This window comes from Stegodyphus dumicola, chromosome 9 (genome assembly GCF_044657685.1).
Source record: "Stegodyphus dumicola isolate Sdum_Otavi_A_Nest chromosome 9, ASM4465768v1".
In the NCBI taxonomy this organism is placed as follows: Eukaryota; Metazoa; Arthropoda; class Arachnida; order Araneae; family Eresidae; genus Stegodyphus; species Stegodyphus dumicola.
In genome coordinates this window covers 85,716,075-85,736,206 of record NC_140776.1, presented here as the reverse complement: position 1 = coordinate 85,736,206, position 20,132 = coordinate 85,716,075, and the positions used below count along the sequence as shown (strand labels likewise).

Below are 20,132 nucleotides of genomic sequence, written 5' to 3'. Positions count from 1 at the left end.
TCATTACAAATTATTACAAGACTAAATATCTCAAAATTCCTTCCAGAAAATCAAATCAATAAACTTGTAGAGACTTTAGGATTTCTAAAGTAGAAAATTCGAAAATGAGCAATGCCTTCCCCAGAACTCGAACCTAGACTCTCGAATACGGGCCGAGTGTGCTACCGTTACACCAAGAAGGCATGCAGAAAGGAGGTAGAAAATACCTTATGCACCCCCCCCCTTTTAAAAGAGGACTGGAGATTTTGGACCTAATCGCCAAATCCTGGTGGTGAAGATTCATCATCCGCCACCTTTTAGTTCGGTTGCCACTGTAGAGTCGTTGAAGCCATTATTTTAAAGCAGGAAACATGAAAATGAGTAATGCTTTCGGCGGGACTCGAACTTGGACCTCTCGAATACGCACCGAGTTTATTAACCGTTACACCACGAAGTCATGCTGCGTGTGAAGGAGTGAGAAAACACCTTATAAGCACTTTTATACTAAAACTCGTGTTTAAAAAAAGCGTGATATTCTAATTCCGCTATTAATTACCCGATGTGTGCAGCTGCAAGTAGAGTAAATATTCTTCCGTAAAGTAACTCTTTTTTCTTATATTGTGCTGTCCATAATAGTCACCAGGAATGACTTTGCAATTACGCTATCTTTGAATATGTATTTCAAAGCTATTTTTTATGAATTTTCTTTGGGAACTTTATCATCCAGCATCTAATAGCGCCAAGTTGTATAATTGAAGCGTCGCGCAGTGGAGAAGATTTTCCTGAATTCGACGTAAATTTGATAAATGTGATATTATTAATGCAATTTTTTGTTATAATACTCATACATTTCAAATTTCGAAGTATAAGGTATGCTTTGGATCCAATTAAATATCCCACTTTCCCATCGTCTGATATGGAACTTGATACTATTACACGAAACGTATGTGAGTTTGAACTTATCTATAATCATAATTACAGAGAAGGCAATTAGGTTTCCATAGAGATATTATTTGAAGCTTTTCATAAAGTAAAGATCGCTTCTATCCTTTTCTTGGACGTAAATCGAAAGACATATCACAGTGGACTGGTCGGCAGACTGATTACTTAAAGTACCTTTTAAAGTTAATAATTCTTAATGATAACTGTCTAAAGATGGAAAATTCGAATAATGAATATGCTTATAGTTGAAAAACAAACACTTTAATTTCGGTATACCATTAAGTTCATCTTTTGTTGTCTTTTTATTCAAATTTGTGTTAACAATTCACAAATCTTATGAATTGCATTTCTGCCCAATACGCCGATAGTAACATTCATCAAAAGGCCAGGTCCTGTTCATCAGGCGGTCAGTATACATAATCAGCTTTGCACCCAATCAGTGATTATTTCTAAAGATGGCAAATGAGCATTAATTGCACTAAAAGTTCTCTAGCTCTTTTTCAAATGTGTACAACCAAGACTACGTCTACTGTGTTAGAGTTGATAGAAACAAACTTCCTCATAAGGCTGATAAATGCATAAATTGGTTTAATTTTTAAATACAAAATTTACCTTAAGCAGCACAGCCTATACAGATAAGAAAGCTATTGAAACCTTTAAAAATAAAAGGATTTTACACTTCTCCTTGTAACATACACTACAAATTGTAGGTAATTGCAGCCCGAATTAATTGTCACATTTTGAAATTTGTATGAAGGAAAAAAAAAATTATTGTTAATGTTAGACTCCCCGTGATTTGTGCACAAGTCAGCTTATCATGCAGATTTAAAAATACGGTGTATGAACAACGACAATTCATATAACTGATATGTCAAAATGTCAAGATTTTATCATTTTTATCATAATTAGGAGATTCATACCTAAGCGATCTTAAATAATAAAAAATATTGTCTCCCTGCAGTTCAAAAATTATAGGCTGCCTTGTAACATGGTTCTCAATGAAAGCAGATAATCATGTTCTATATTTAGACGCAGTGTTCTAGGAGATAAATCACACCTCGAGTCTTCTTGCATATAATTAAAGTGGCCTAAGGATCTACTTGGAGGTATGCAAGATGAGGCCTTCTGCAGTCAGACTACATAATCAAAGATCTTTCGATCTTCCTAATGTTTACACTACAAAGAATGAGATAACGTTAAAATAAAAAGTCTCGTTTGTTGAAAGACATATCTATTTGTGCAAAAGTAAAGTTACTAAATTTTGATATCATTGTTAACAAATTCTTAGGAGCGTTACCATCCGGTTATGTAAGTAACTTAAAATATGAAAATAGCTAAGTAAACAAATATAATATAATACAACGAGTATAATTTGTATATTAAACAAATTTTAACATTTTAACATATATTTATTAATAATAGTTAAAAAATACTTTTTATTAATAATAGTTAAAAAAATACTTGACATTCATACATACACATACAAACACTCATATATATATTCATAACAAAAAATATTTACATAATTTTGTAGCAAATTGATTACCAGAGTAATTCTAAGTTCAAATTTATGCATTGAAAATTTATGTTAACCTCTAATCTAACTACACTAAAACTTCCGTTGTCCGATCTAGATATCCGAAACTCCAGTTATCTGCATGGCTAAAGCTTTTTTCTAAGCCAAGTCAAATAAAGCTTTATTTCACATGTTTTTAAATTTTTCCTTATGTTTAAATAATACAAGGTCCGGCTATTAATTTCCAGGACTGACGTTACTGTAGGAGAACGAGAAGTCGGAAGATAGCGCTAATTGAAAAGCGTTTCTTGCCGATTGCATGTGCAATGCAATCGGCGCCATTCTGAAGTAAGTGGTTCTCGTGGAAAGGCGCATTAAAACGTAGCTCTTAAATTCCTATTGTCGAAGTGAAAATGGAGCAAAGAATTAACATCAAATTTTGCTTCAAATTGGGCAAGACAGTTGCGGAAACCTACGAAATGTTAAAACAAGTTTACGACGAGGAAGCATTATCCTGCTCAAGAACTTTTGTGTTATCAATATGACCCTGAAACCAAGCGTCAAAGCTCCGAATGGCGGTTTTCAAGTTCACAGAGGCAGAAAAAAATTTCGATTCTAAAAGTCCAAAATCAAGGTCATGTTAATCGCTTTCTTCGATTGCGATGGACTCATTCATCATGAATTTCTTCCTCCTAATATGACTATCAATGGACAATTCTACAGAGAAGTTCTTGACCAACTTCGAAAACGAATTCGTAGAATAAGGCCTCATTTTCAACAAAATGGGAGTTGGCTGCTGCTACATGACAATGCTCGCCCACACATTGCGTTGCCTGTGAGGCGATTCTTAGCCCAACATGGTGTTGTTGAAATGCAGCATCCACCATACTCTCCAGACCTAGCACACGCAGACTTTTTTCTGTTTCTTAAGCTGAAAAATTCGCTGAAGGGAACAGGATTTCAGGATGTCGAAGCCATCAAGAAAACTGTAACGTCACTTTAATAGTGACGTTACAGTCACTATAATAGTGACGTTACAGTCACTATTAAAGTGACGTTACAGCTTAAATTCCATCCAGTTAAAGCATTCCAAAAGAGAACTTTAAAACTTCCTTCCGAAATTTGTACAGCCAAGCACAGACGTGCATTACGGTTGATGGAGATTACTTTGAATCATATTAAATGGCTATGTGTTTAACCTTTCTTTCTTCTGAGTTATTCCATGAGTCCTGGAAATTAATAGCCGGACCTTGTATATTGGTAATAATAAAATTGAAAGTATTTATTATGTTATTATGTTTCATCCAAATAAAAAAACAGCTTTTATTTTTGGAAAACGAATTATGCAATTTATTTTAAGATTATAAAAATTAATTTCTTATTATAATTTAAATATTTTTAGTTTTAATGAGATAAAAGTAACAGTTCTAAACTATATAATCTTCGTTTATGTAAAATACGAGAAATAGAAAAGTAAGCTTCCTTCATTGCATGATAATAATCTATATACTATATGTACGTATATCTAGTCTACAGGGAGGTAAAAAATTTATTCGAACATGATAGTATGATATTGACATAATAGTAAATACGTTATGACAGAATTTCGCGTTCAGTTATGTCTAAAAGCATGTCAATAAATCTGCAACGTTTATGGCCCCACTTTGACAAGAGGTAGTCTTCACAAATTTTGAATTACGAAAGTAATTAAAATAATAATTTTCTAATTAGTTGTTCATATTCTCAGATAGCTAATAGATTCAAGAGCTTGTATATTTTTTAAAATAAATATGCTTTCGAAGAAGTATCCGACCGATCGTTAAGGTAAAAAGTAGTAATAAAAAATTCTATTTTTCTATTTTTGTAACAAAATAATTAAAATAAAATTTTTGTAATTTGTTGGAAATAAAGACATCAGTTTTCCATTAGAAACAACATATTTTTAAAATAAAGAGTGCAGTCGTTCATATTACACGTTTCGCTACTTCATGTAAAAAGGTCGTGTCGTCAAAATTACAGAAAAATATCCGAACCCATTGACGGCTTCTAATAGTTCAATATATTGAATATGTTTAACAAAAAGATCCGTGCTTCACATTTCTATCAGTAGCATTACTAGCATACCTGTGACGCAGTATATAAAATAAAATGCAGGTTTAAAAGTAAAATATTTAATGAAAAGAAGTTAAAGCTATACCTAACAACTTAAGTTTCTCATTACAAATACATATAGATGTAAATCAACAGTTGTAAGGACTCTGCCATACGGTTATGAGTAAAATTAGAGGGAACAGAAATGAGTAAAAGTAAAGAAGACGTCTTGAATTAGTCGACAATTTTCTTCACCGTCGTTGCGCTTGCATTTACAAACCTAAAATAACAAAAAGTTATTGCAAACTGTAATCTGTTAATACGATGCCAATTTACTTTAATATTTAAAATAAATTTAATGTTTTAGAGGCCATTTTTCTCCCATTTTCATTTTATCTATTATCTAAAATAATTTAAGCAAAAGGCCTGCCCCAGGTAATCAAAATTTTCTTCTAGAAAACAAAATCGTTAGTGATTATCAACTTTTTTACAGGAACTAAACTGACCCCCCCCAAAAAAAAAAAAAATTTCACAGATTTTTAGTCCAAAGGGATTTGAATCCCGAAGGACTATTAGTTTCGTTTTGGCATTTTGCGTCGGACTCATAAATGTCGGTTCACTTTTCAAACTGTTGCCACAAAATGTTAGAGTCCTGCATTATATTTGAAGAAATTAAATAATGAAAAATCTGCATAAATGTAAATTTATTTAATTGTATTATCACAATACGAGAAATAAATTTCTCGTATTGTGATAAAACAACGGTACATAGAGTCATCGAATTTTGAATAACGTAATCCTCCAACGAATATGAGCATGTGGAAGACCAAATTTGAAATTTGAAATTTGTTTTATGATCGATTTCCTATTTTTTAAAACTTTGACGAATTTTTGATTAACAAACTCAAGGATTTCAAAGCGAGCAATGGCAACGTTGTGCAGAAAAAACATTTTTATCTCGAGCGCGTGAGTCTCTGTATCGGAAATTCTAAAGATATGCTCGTTTTAAAACTATTTTGCGATATTGCTGTTGCACTGGATCTTATGGTTTAAGTGCGAGGAACATGATATTTAATAAAGAAAGGTAACACACAAAATGTTAAAAAACGCCCCTTTGGACGTAATTTAAAATCTGAAACATTTCAGATTTTTTTTTTGGGAGGGGGGGTAATTAATTTTCATGTACTTCGTTATTAAGTAATGTAACATGAGTATTAAATTTAGATCATTTTGAAATAAGGGTATTAAACTGAGTTTAATTGATAAATGGTATATTAATTACTAAATGAATTGGATCTTACGGTTTAAGTGCGAGGAATATGATATTTAATAAAGAAAGGTAACACACAAAATGTTAAAAAAAAAAAAAAAATCTGAAATGTTTCAGATTTTAAATTACGTCCAAAGAAGCGTTTTTTAACATTTTGTGTGTTACCTTTCTTTATTAAATATCATGTTCCTCGCACTTAAACCATAAGATCCAGTGCAACAGCAATATCGCAAAATAGTTTTAAAACGAGCATATCTTTAGAATTTCCGATACAGAGACTCACGCGCTCGAGATAAAAATGTTTTTTCTGCACAACGTTGCCATTGCTCGCTTTGAAATCCTTGAGTTTGTTAATCAAAAATTCGTCAAAGTTTTAAAAAATAGGAAATCGATCATAAAACAAATTTCAAATTTCAAATTTGATCTTCCACATGCTCATATTCGTTGGAGGATTACGTTATTCAAAATTCGATGACTCTATGTACCGTTGTTTTATCACAATACGAGAAATATACATACATTTATGCAGATTTTTCATTATTTAATTTCTTCAAATATAATACAGGACTCTAACATTTTGTGGCAACAGTTTGAAAAGTGAACCAACATTTATGAGTTTGACGCAAAATGCCAAAACGAAACTAATAGTCCTTCGGGATTCAAATCCCTTTGGACTAAAAACGCCCCTTTGGACGTAATTTAAAATCTGAAACATTTCAGATTTTTTTTTTTTTTTTTTTTTTTTTTTTATGTGAGAAATTTTCTGCTCCTTTTGCCATGTAAAACCCATTATTGTATTACGACACAAATTTAAGAAATTTTTGATGCCAACGAATTACTGAATTACTGTTAACACCAGAACTTTAAAGAATTACAGCATTTATGCACGTTCTTGTTTAGTGGCATTTGAGCATAATGTCTACACAGGTTTGAGTATCAGTATCATGATGAACCGAACTTACACACTGTGCAGTATGCTTTTATTCCAATTTAAGAAATATATAGATTAGTAAAGTGTAGTGGATAGTATAAATCTTTTGTTTAAATACATCATTTAAAACATAAAAACATTCGTTTAATTCATTTGAAACTGTAGCGTGTAAATAATGGGTGTCCCAACTCGCTACCAAAACCAGCTCGTTATCACTGCACTGAATATATTAATGAAAATAAATATATAGAGAGATAGATAGACAGATAGATAAAAACAGATATGCAGCTGCTGGACTGGCTGTGTCAGAAAATGGAGGCAACGATGTAACGCCGGGACATCTCACTCCTGAGAGCAAATTATTCAGTACACAATTGACATATTAGTAAAGCATGTTTCAAAAATTGATGCTGCAGATTCAATGTAATTTGGGCGCAAATTATTGGCACTTCCAGCCCGTGATTTGATTTATTCACATTTGTCACAAAATAAGACAATCTCGTTTCATATTTAATTGTAATATCTTCATTATTTTCAAAATTATTGAAAAAATACCGGAAGTCTAACACTTTAGCTAAAAAGTTAATAAATTAACCCTTAAGATGACTAAATTCTCTTTCAGTCTGACTTCAGTTTTTTATAAAAAAAGAGTTCAATACATTTCGAAAGATGGCAGATCTGGCTCACATCCATTACCAGCAATTTTTTATTCTGCTATCACAAATACCGGAGTCAAATCTCAGATACTACTTACAGTATAATAGACAAAGCACAGCATAAACCTGAAATTATATGCATTAAACTAAGCAAGAATTCCTGAAAGAGAAAAATTCATGCTTTCACTCTTGGAAGCATTTTAAAAATACATTCAAATCCAGTTATCTCAGACATATCATGACACTAATATTTTGACCCAATTAAGCATATACCTGTGTAACTGGAGTAGAATATTAAAATGTGTATAAGCATAAAATGTGAATCCGAGGTTTTCCAAAGCTTTGTGTTATTTATTAAAAAGAAATTAAAGCAAAGAATTTTTCTAGTTACAATTCTCTTTTATTTTATATTTTACTTTAATCACAAATACATTCTTTAAAAAAAAGACGCTTTAAAAATTAGGTAGCGGAATGAGAAGAAGTGATTAAAATTTGAGAGAAATTTTGTATTTTGTTCAAGACATACAGCCTTGGATATACGTAGCGTTTATTTAAAGTTAAGGGCCCCGTTTTTGTTGTATATGTTTCCGGGCAAACTATGAAATGGCGGCATTCTGTATGATGCCTAAGCGTTGTATATAATGCCGGACGTTTTCATGAAATATGAGAATTATTACTACTTTCCCTAGGCATTGTATATAATACCCAGGCATTCTACAGAATGACAAATGCTATTTAGGCAAAGTATGAAAAACGGTCCTCATAAGGCTATTAGGTCCACCAGCGGCCGAGGGGTAAAGTCACTGAACACTGGTAGTTCGGTCCGAGGTTCGAATCCCGCGAACGGGCTGGCTGCATGGGTGTTTTCGTGGTTTTCCCCATGTGTAACGTGTATACTAACCAGTTTCCCTTATAAAGTCGTCCACAAAGGCATCCCTCCCCTTAGGCAGATAGTCCTAGTGTGCTTTGCCATAACTAAATACACCACCACCACACCACACTGCACCATAAGGCTATTATATAAATTACGTGCGTTCCTCAAAAATACAAATGATATTCTGGAAAATGAAAATGAAAGAAAATTTGACTCAAAAATAAGAAAGATGGAAGTTGTACAAAACAAAATGTATGCCTTTCTTATTAAAGGAAACAAAATTTTCATATAAAAGATAAGAAATTAAAATTAACCTAGTTGCTGCGACATGGTAGGCTTGAATGACTATTTTTAATTACATTTCATATAAAACAGGCTCTTTTTCATGTATAATCTAATTATTTTCCCCTTTTTCCATTGTTTGGACGTTTTCTATTATGTGTTTCATACCTTGAGAGAGATACTGAGATATATTTCATACTTTACCAGTTTCTCATTTGGCATTCTATAGAATACTTGGGAAATGTGTGAAATATGAATCATTTCATACGATATTGTCGGCTAGTTTTACGGATCATATACAGTTCTTAAGCAGAAATCTATACAATGCCGGATTTAAAATTTTGCCGGTAACATATGCACTTACAGGTAGCGCGCGTGCCGCAACGAGTGTTTGTCATCGTGTTCCAGCATTTCTTGGAAATACCTATGCTCATTTACAGCTGTGTAGGTAACCTGTACAGTCTGTTCTGTATCTTTAAAATGTTCAAGATTGTCGAATCGCTCGCCCCGTGCGATGTAAGATCATTGATACCTTTTTTTTCAGCAAGAAACCTGTCTGCTGCAGATATTCAGCGGCAGATTTGAGAAGTTTACGGAGCTACTGCCATGAGTGAAAGCAAAGTGCGTAAGTGGGTCAGAGACTTCAAAGCTGGCCGCGACAACGTCCGCCCCGGTTGCCCATTTGTGATTACATACGATATGGTGGTTTCGGCTGAAGAGAAATTTCTTGAGAACAGACGCTTCACCATAAGCACTCTTTCAAACGAATTTCCTGAAGTATCTAGATCAGTGCTGTACAAGATTTTTTATGAAAAGTTAAAGTTTAAGAAACTGTGCTCATATTGGGTCCCTAAACTTCTAACGGAGGACCACAGAAACAAAAGATTTCAGTGTTCGCTGAATTTTTCGACTCGTTGTAACGAAGAAGGTGACGCCATGTTAAGTCGGATCGTAACGAGAAACGAAGCGTGGGTTTCACATGTCACACCCGAATTGAAGCAACAAAGCATGGAGTGGGAACACGCACACTCTCTTGTAAAGGCTAAATAGACTCTGTTCCAGCGCAAGATCATTGCATCCGTGTTTTGAGATAGGCATAATGTTTTGTTAGTCCACTTCATGCAACGCAGAACCACCGCAAATGGGGTAGCCTACGGCCAAGCCCTGCAAAAGCTACGCAGAGCAATTCAAAACAAAAGACACGGCATGCTGACAGAGAGAAATTTGCTACTCTATGACAATGCAAGGCCTCACACTGCAGCTTAGACCTGAGCTTTATTGGGCTCTTTCGGATGGGGAGCTATGGTCCTCCTTTCCTACAGCCCAGACCTCGCGCTGAGCGATTTTCATCTTTTCCACTATCTCAAACATCATCTCAGCGGCAACCACTACAATGACGACGAAGAAGTGAACACGGGCCGTGACCTCTTGATTATCGGAGCAGCCAGCAAGTTTCTGGGAAGAGGGTATTCAAAATTTAGTTATAAGTTATGATAGATGTTTAAACAAACTTGGCAACTATGTTGAAAAACACAGAAGAGTATGTTGAATCTGAAAATAAATTTCTTTTTTGAAAATTTTCTTTCGTTTCATTTTTATTTTCAAATGGCCCCTTACTCAAAAAACACCCCTCGTATATATTGAATAAATCAGAAAGGCAGTGCCCACCTCTAGCCTCTGTGCAAGATATTATCCGGGTTGACACTAACTCAAGATTTGGCGGATGAACTACTGTGGATTTTCTTTCCACACTCTCTCAAATTATCTACTTAGACTGGTAGATATCTTCCAATCATCGAAAGCTCGTTTTCATCAGACTCTTAAAAATGCTTTTCGGAAGCGATTTAGAAATTTAGCGAGTTAATGAAGTGTTTGATTCGTACGATGGCAATCATTAGATATTTATGCTATATGTGACTGTTTCTTAGCCAATTGAAATCTAAGTCCGAAATGTCTCGATAGGAAAAAAAAACACAACGGGCGTAATATTTGGGAGAGAATCGACGACTAATGATGACTAAAGGGGTTCAAATATCAAATGAATTGCTCAGATCATAACTTTCTGTTGTTGGGCTCTACGACGAGCGACAGTCAGGTCGCACTTCGCATTGGTCAATATCGTCAGTATTCCACCTCTGTCTATGGTCTCATTGATCAGTATTCCACCTCTGTCCTACACCTATCTAGACAATGTGTTCATTGGCAATTCGTGGCCTACTTTGAAACGAGACTCATTGCTGAAAGTAATTCTACTCTAGTCAGAAACATTCCAGGTAGGACGAGCTCGGCGTCTCTTCAGAGGCGTTGTTAGTCAGTGTCTGGAAAAGGGAGATAGTCGGCGAAATGGCCTGTTTGAACTCAGATGCTCCTTCTCGGAGTCATCTGTTAATGATACTTGTGGCAAATAGCTTCCCAGTTGCAGTTTTGTCGGATTGTTACCAACAGCGAAACAGCGCTGCGACATCGCGCTTGACGATCGCTGTGCTCTCACCTTGTGTCGTTCCCTTAAATTGACCACTGTCTTCTTGATGCTGGATTCTGCTATAGTTCCGGGCTTCCAAGCAAAATCGTCGAATTACTGTACCATTCCGATCTGAAGATAGATTCTTCCATTTGAACAACCTCATTTTTTTAGGCTGATTACACGTCCTCTAACATGTATGCTCCTGTTGTGCACGACCTGTTTGTAAAGATTGATACAACCAGGAATTGAGTACACAAAATCTAATTGGAATGGAAGTTATGCCCTATAATTGGAATTTCTCCTTTGTAGTCATCATCCGGATGTTCAATTGTAATACTGTGCAGGTCCAGTTATTCACTCATCAGAAAAACTCATAGAAAAGTATTCACATCGAAAATTTCATCACTATCAGATAATTCCTTTTTGGTGAGTAAGGCCTCTGCCCACCTTTTTTTTTAAATAACGTATAAGTAAGATATTTTCATACATTTTATTTTCATAAAATAAGCGTACTGACTGTTTAAGGCGACTAGCTGGATCCCTTTGGGATGTGATAGATCAACTTTAAACACTTTATAATATATAAACACGTTAAACGCTTTCGTATCCTGCCTTTATTTACTTGCAGCAGTAGGTGATCAAGTTTTAAAAAAACCTGAACTTTTACAGATTCGGGCTCTAAGCCTCATTACCGGGCCGTCAAATCAACACCGATTGATGCTATGTATTTTTTTTTGGGGGGGGGGGGGGTCAAAAAATAAACTTATTAAAGTTATCATCGAAGAAAAGCTCTGATTCTTTTTGAAAAATTCATTAGATCCAGAAGTCATTACTGGATTTATTATCCAAATAATACTAGAAATGTATAAACACAAAATGGTTTTGTTCAGTTTGCCCGGGATGTCAGATGAAATTTTGAGTTGTCATGCCTTTCTCACAAACCACATTTCAAGAGTTCTCACAAATTCTTTTCATCTGTAGAGTTCTCACAAACTCTACAGATGTTTCTGAAATGTTATGCTTTAGATACTGTTGATATGATATATCCAAAATCTGAGTGCTGTGCTTTCAGGATCTTTTATGGAGATCTTATTACTACAGGCTTGGGAATCTTTTCGAGCTATTCTTCCTTTATGCTTCAGCGGCGAAATTTCGAATAGCTTTTGATAGAGAAGTGGAGGCTATCCAAATTTCTGTAAAATGTTTGCTGATTTTTGTAGATAGATTTGCTAGAGATATCATTTTTTCTGATTCCCGGGCTGCAGTACAGGCCATTAGTTTTTCGAGTTGGCCGACATCGGAAGAAATCTCTCAATGTTGGAATTATTTACGGAAGTTTGTTTTAAAAAGTAAAGGTGTGGTCTTTCAGTAGATACCTGTGCATTGTGGCATTTTTTGGAACAAGCAGGCTGTTTGCCTCGCAAAAGAGTTTCGAGATTATTATAAATTAAATTTTCAACATCTGCAGGGTTTAGATCAGGCAAATAATGGGAGAAATTTATAAACTGCAAATTTAAGATAGGATAAAGCTTTGGGGAATTTAAAATCTATTAGCAATTCCCATCAGTCTACGGTGGAAAGCTGTTGCCTAGTTCCGGATCCTGACGGGACACGACTGCTTGGCAGAGCACCTCCATCGCGTTGAAATCTTTTCTAATCCTCACTACCCTCTTTGTAACAATGTTCAACAGATCCAATGAATAGAGACCACTTCCGTTCACTTAGTGGTGATTCGGAAATAGCCTTTTACTAGCGTGCTAGAGAACTTTTGGGCAGTGAATTCGGTCATTTTTTACGTTTACAATTTATTGTTTTTTTTTTTTTTTTTTTTTTTCTTTTTTTAATTTTTCATTGCAAATAATAAAATTTCTATAAAATAATATAAATTAACTCCCTTAGAACAAAAAAAAACTATTTTGAGAAACATTCGTAACTTTGTAAGAGTTTTCTTTAAGACTTAATATTGAAAAATAATCGTAAATTGTATTTCGTCACATTCATTGACTGTTCTTGGAAAATATAAGCACTCTATTCGAAATGAATGCATTGTTTCTCAAGGAGAACTTCTCTATATTTATCTTGTCGTCAAATGGATCAAGGATAGAGGGACAGCATTCTCAAAATATTTGTTCCGATTTCCTTTGTTCTCTTCACCTTTTGAACAGTATTACCAGCAGCGACAAATTAGTAATCAAATCTCTATTAACTCAGTTCGCTTAAAAATAGGGGAAATGATTTCCATTTTGCTTATGTGTGTGGTCATTATGGATTCTATGGAAATGAAAGAGCTGATTTCTTAGCTAAAGATGCTTTAAATTTACCCATAGATATCAATATTAGCATTCGAAAGAGTTATTGGAAGTCCTTTCATTATAAGAAGCTTTTAGCTAAGTTGAATGAGGAATATATTTCATTTTGTAATGCTGAGGACACCAAAAATTTCTTTCCTTCTATTTATCATAGACTGCATCCCAAGATCCCAAGTCTGTTCTCTCTATTAATTCTAAAGCATCTGATTTTTTATCTGGTCACGGTGAATTTGCAAACTACCTGTTTCGTTTCAATCTAAAATTCAAATAATTCATGTGAGTTTTCAAAAAAGGTACCTCAAGATGTGGAACACATTTTTTTCTGCCCTATCTTCGATGGCCTTAGATTATGCCTGCAGAACGATTTGAAACATTTTGTAGTTTGACTTGGTCAGTGAACTTTTTTATGAAGCTAGATTGCTGCTATCTGTTTTTTACGTTTTATTTATGCATGTAATATTTAATTTTTGAGTTAACATACTTTTGTAAGCTCCGTGTTGTACATTTGTGGCGCACGTGGAAATTGTATGTGTTCAAATTTAAAAACATAAAATAAATAAAATAAACTGTGTTGCTTGACTTCTTACATTAAATGCGTCGTTCTAATTAGGTTTGCGTATTTCTGTTGTTTGGAATGGTTAATTAAGATACAAATGAATCATCTTTATTTTTAATGGGCCATACCAGTAACCGAGAGGTTAAGACCACTGTCTTAACCCCTCGGTCTGGCTTGAGTTCCATCCCAGGCGAACAGGCTCACTACATTGTTGATTTTCGGGGTTTTAGCCATGTGTGACCTAAATGTGAGCTATTTCTCTAAGAAAAATAGCTTGCATTTAAGTCACTCCTCTTCCTCTTTAAGTTCTCACAAAGGCACTCCTCTTCTTAGGGAGATAGCCTCGTGGCTTTGCGATATTCAAGTAATGTAACCTTTGTTTTTACGCGCGCTTAGTTTTGTGCTTTAATAAGACATTCTAGAATATTTCAGTCGATTAATTATAACCATGATTACTGTTATGTCTTGCTGATTTTAATTTAAGTTAACGCCTTTGATGCTGATATTTTTTTCACAACTTCTAAAAGAACTATAAAATAAATGTGAAACAATTTCCTTTAGGAAGATTATCTTAGGTAAGCAAATAGACCTTGAGTATTTTGCCATAGTTATTTTATCATAATAATATTATTATTATTGTGCTTCGACATTTTTCTAGATATTTTCATATTCCTTCTAATAAGTAGTTCAGAAATGACCTCATATTCGTTTTCAATAAGGAAGTTTAGCGGAAAAAGTGTCTACGTGTAACTAATTCCGAAAGTTACAGGTGATAGTGCTGCTACTTTTACATAGATTTCTATAGAAAGTTATAGTGGTCGGCTTACACGTTTACATTCTTGACAAGGAAAATGAGATCACTGTAATCTTCTAAATGCTTCCGCAGTGTATTTCAGAAACTTTCTGCAATAAAGTAATTAAAATATCTTATTTTACATATTCAGTCAAAGATTCATTATATGCAGGTAGTAAAAAGGCAATGTCTAAATTTTCTTCAATAATTTGCAGCTCCGCCCCAGTTTTGATTGAAAACGCCCCGGGGGCACAGATACGAAGTCTCCCCTTATCTTCCCTTAACACCAAACAAGTCTACGGATCAATATGCCGCACCGTCACCATACACTTACCTTCTCTAAGACTCGAATCTGGGCCCGACGATACGACTGCTGACCAATAGATTGATAAGGGTGGCTTTATTTAAGAATAGCTTCGAATAGCCTTTGAAATAATTCAGTAAGACAGTTTTATCAGCATGCGGTAAATCTTTATGTAGTGTATATGTAGCATTCAGAATTTTATAAAATTATTGCCAAAATTCAAATTTAGAAAATAGCTTTTATAATCACAACTATTGTCAGAAAGTTGTCACAGAATTAAAAACTTCAAATACACATAATTGATACTAAAAAACAACTGACCATTTTAAGACGTCAATGAATTTCACTACAATAAGGATCATTAAATGAGCGAAGGAACAATCCCAGCCATGAGATGCAAGCAGGCAGAGTAGATACATTTTCTTCTCTTACGTCTGATAAATATATCATGGAATTACACCGTCAAAAATGCAGATCATAGGAGCCTGTCTCCGTTGAAGAAATATTAATGGAACAATTATTAATTTAACTGTGAAATTAATGCTATAATTTTGAGCATAAAAGACAGCTTTTTGAAATTTAGTTTTTAAGAAACTGTTTTTATTCCTTTACGCCAAATGAACAATTAACTACTATATCGGCTCAAGCTTTCCTTGTGTTATCATTCTTGTTACCACAACAAAAATTTTGAATCTTTAAGAAGTAATACAAAAGCAACTATGGAAATGAAACTTCGTAAAACACCGTTATTAATCGATAAAAACATACAGTAAATATTAATACTTCATATCATAAATTTTAAATATTTCTGCCTCTGAAAACGTCCGATTATTGCCACGACTTTTAAGTGGACATCTAGCAGGTGCCCACTTAAAACAGTGCTCTCCGAAAACATCGATAATTTCATAAATACATTTGACATTTTAAGTGTATTTTGTAAGTTTTTGTATCATATACACTGTTGTTTTGTATCATATGCACTCTAGCTATTTTCGTTTTTTTTTTAATCAGAAGAATCATCCAAACAATTAAACGCATGCATAAAATAAAGTGGTTTTTATAATTTTGTCATGGGCTTCCTTGATTGAAGGCAACAAGCACCGCCAAAGATAAATATGAATATTGTGTACTATGTAACATATTATTACACGTCATTCCCTTGCCTATTAAACATATATATATATAGATAGATATAGATATAGATATATATGAGGCAGGATCCAAGAAAAGCATTTTTGTGTTCAAATTTTTAATTTTTTTACCTCAAGTAGGCAAGCCAAAAATATACTGGAAATCAATTTTAAAACTGCATAATGCTATTAAAACTAAATTAATTTAGTTTCCAAATAGTTAATCATCTTTATAACCCACTATTAACGAATATAAGCCTAAAATTCTTGCTTTGAATTAAAAATAATTCATCTAATTAATTTTACTTGCGGAACTGTGATTTTCGCTATTCGTAATACTTGTACCATTTCTCAATAGAGGGCAGCACTAGGAGAAGAATGTTTGGATGATGAGGGCGAAGACGAAGAGCAGACGAAAGACCGCCTCGGACGACGAGAGGAGGAGGAGCAAATGACGCAATCCCCCGATGCTCTCATAGGCTCTATTAACCTTCACATGGAACTAGCTACAAAGAAAAGAGAGGTAGGTGCTGCCATCTCTTGATTAAACATTACATTTCTGTATTTCTATGTTTATTCTTATGAATTGTTTTGATATAATGGTAAAATAACTTAAAAATGGTACATTTTAAAATTTAAAAAAAAAGTATGAAAGAAAGTAGTTACTAAAAATATAGTATCATTCAATTTACAACATTTGGAAAAGCAAGTTTAAAAATAAATGGAAAAGATACAATTAAACTCAAAATTAGCCCAGACTTTCCATTCTTTATTCGGTTTGCGTTTTGAGAAAATGTGTTATTTTTTTAAAACAATAATTATTTTATTTCGACTGATCAATTATTATAATCCATCCTGCCAATAAATTGGCCTATTTTGCTCTGAAGTGTTTCAAATGACACATAATTGAAATAAATCTTTTCTGAAATTTCTCTCTCTCTCTCTCTTTTTTTTTTTTTTTTTTTTTTTTTTTTAGTCCAAAGGGATTTCAGTCCCGAAGGACTATTGCTTTCGTTTTGGCATTTTGCGTCGGACTCATAAACGTCAGTTCACTTTTCAAACTGTTGCCACAAAATGTTAGAGTCCTGCATTATATTTGAAGAAATTAAATAATGAAAAATCTGCATAAATGATTGTCTATTTCTCGCATTGTGATAAAACAATGGTACATAGAGCCATCGAATTTTGAATGACGAAATCCTACTGCGAATATGGGCATCTAAAATCCCAAATTTGGAATTTGTTTTATTACAGATTTTATATTTTGTAAAACTTTAACGAATTTTTGATTTACAAACTCAATGCTTTAAAAGCGAGAAATGGCAACGTTATATAGAAAAAAAATACTTTTATCTCCAGCTCGCGAGACTGTGTATATCGGAAATTCTAAAGATATGCTTAATTTAACATTATTTTGCGATATTGCTCTTGAACTGAATTTTATGGTTTAAGTGCAAAGAACATGATATTTAATAAATAAAGGTAACACTCAAAACGTTAAAAAAAACGCCCCTTTGGACGTAATTTAAAATCTGAAAAATTTCAGATTTTTTTTTTTTTTTTCCCTAAATCCTGTTCTTTTTATTAGAAAATATATATACAATGACATTACACTAAAAACTTCACATTTTTCTAATATATTTCTTACATTAATCCTTTCCTTTAAACTTTCTAAATTATTATTGACTAAACGTCGTCAGTTTTCTCTGCCTCAAACTTAAAAGTGTTCTCGACTTTTATATTTTCTTTCCAAATTTTCATGAATCATATATTCAATACTTTTATAACTCTGGCTAAGGAAAAAATTTATTTTATTCACTTAAGCTAGTCAAATCTGCAACGTCTTCTGTGCTTTACCGCTTTATAATATTTGCGATGTCTTTAAAAGATGGCGAACGTTATGATAAATAATCAAGGTAAAATGAATAAAAGAAAAGTTGTTTTAAAACTGCATAATTCAATTAATGCGTTTCTCTAATGCAATTAAAGATAACTTAATTTTGTTTCTTATCAATTAACCACCTTTTTACTATGCAATGTAATAGATTTCACAAATTTAAAACAAATAATAAATTGGCCTCTTTTTAGCTTGTAAACTATTAATTGACATTCAAACTTATTTCTGCAAAGCATGTAAGGAATTATTATTAACAATTTTAATTAAGAAAAATGCTTTAAGCATTAAATAGCCGTTACTAAATATTAGATTATTTATTTGTATAAACTTTAGTTCTTTAATATATTACTTAGACCAAAAAAAAAAATGTGCATTGATCTCAAACACCCTTTATTTATAAAATTTTTCATTCATTTAAAAAATAAAGTAAAAAAAATTTTTTTTTAATTAGACTCTTTGTTTCTGTTACCGTTTTGAATGTAAAATGATTGATGATACAGTGAGATTACGTAGCGAACAACTTTTCAAACGCTGGGAAATTAGCCACTAAATGTAATGCTGTTCGCTTTCTGTGAATGTATAATTATAAAAAAAAACAGCATTTTTCTTACAAAAGTGCTTGGTTTATAACAGCATAGTAGCCTTTGTTTATGGTATTTGAATAATTCAAGAAAAAGCCAGTTTTATAAGAAATGCAAAAAGGAGTTAAATTATTATAATATTTTTTGTGACTTCCATACTGTCCGCAATTTGTTGCCTAAGCGTATATCAACAATGTAAATGTAGCATTTTACTATGTTTTCCTGTGTTTAAATCTGCCACTTTATCACGGAAACCTCTCAACAAATAATTCTGAAATCACGATTGTAATGCTTGACGTGATGGATTACAATAGAATTCTAAGCTACCAAAAACATTTAGTTTTATGTAAATAAATAAATAAAATAAATAAATAAATAAGTAAAAAGAAGAAAACAAAAACTAAACTGTAATTCTGTGATTTAAAAAAAAAAAGAAGAAGAAGAAAAAAAGAAGAAAAAGAAAAAAAAGAGGAGAAAAAAAATTTTTTTGTCTTCCTGAAGAATAATCTTGGAATTTTTCTTCCCTAACTAATTAAAATTTGCAATTGATTTAGCCCATATGTGAGCTAAATACGAACCAGCTTTTTTTAAAAACTCCTTTACGGAGACACCTGCCCAGCTGGGAAAAGTTCTTGCGATCTTTTGCATGATTAGTTAATCTGAACTTTACTCTTTATCCATGAAAAGTTCTATAAATATCTTATTGTTTAATTCTCACATATGTTTTTTACAGTCTTAGCTATTGTGTGTCCAAAAATAATGTAAAAAGTTAATAATTCCCAAAACTTGTGTATAAATATGCATTGTTTTCATTTGTACCTCAAGGTAATTTCTGTCTTCGAATCCTAATTCCAGGTGTCTCATCTAGTGGATGAAATGCAACGACTGCAATCCAGTATTAATAATTTAAAGGAAATGAGTACCTCCAAAGTAAGAAGAACTGTTTCGCATTTTTCAGCTATTAACAATCCATTTGATTAGAACATAAATCTTATTACTTAGATTTTTAAATAAAATAATTATTTTTCTTTTTTTCAAATGAAGAGGGATATATAATATCTATAATTTAAATGTTAGCTTTTATAAACACTTGAATTCTAATCAGCCTTGAATCTGTCTTGAGTTCTGAATTTCTTATTAAATAAAATCTATTTAAATTTTAATTAATTTTGAATTTCACATAGTATGTTTCAATTTCATATGTTCTTAACAGTAGTACGGATAGTATATGATACTTTAAAAATGTAGAGGATATATATCACTATCCTCGTGGTGTCTTCGGTGCTTTTCAAATGAAAAGAAAGCAAAAAAATAATGTACTCTTCAATTATAAAAATTTGTAATTTCTGCACTTCATATAGGCAGGCCCTATTGTAGCCCCTGCTGTGCTACAAGTAACTTAGCCAGCTCAAATTTCAATAAAAATAAGGTATAACCTATATTTAAAACTGAACTATTGTTAAAAGAATTTCTAACTCTTAGCAAACTGAGACAAAATAAAATCACTTTAAATCCAATACTTGTGAGGTGTTAAACTTAAAATATGCAAACATATGG

At 32.8% G+C, this 20,132-nt stretch overlaps 1 protein-coding gene across 5 annotated transcripts in view; it reads left to right on the top strand.

The window, feature by feature from the left end:
• Positions 1–20,132, top strand: part of LOC118195792 (homeobox protein cut-like) — a 354,176-nt gene that overhangs the window by 289,577 nt on the left and 44,467 nt on the right. For all 5 annotated transcript variants that reach the window (XM_085823714.1, XM_085823713.1, XM_085823712.1 and 2 more), the window contains 2 exons: positions 16,456–16,620; positions 19,431–19,505. In XM_085823714.1, the coding sequence (XP_085679840.1) occupies positions 16,456–16,620; positions 19,431–19,505 (240 nt within the window). The remainder of the gene's footprint in view (positions 1–16,455; positions 16,621–19,430; positions 19,506–20,132) is intronic.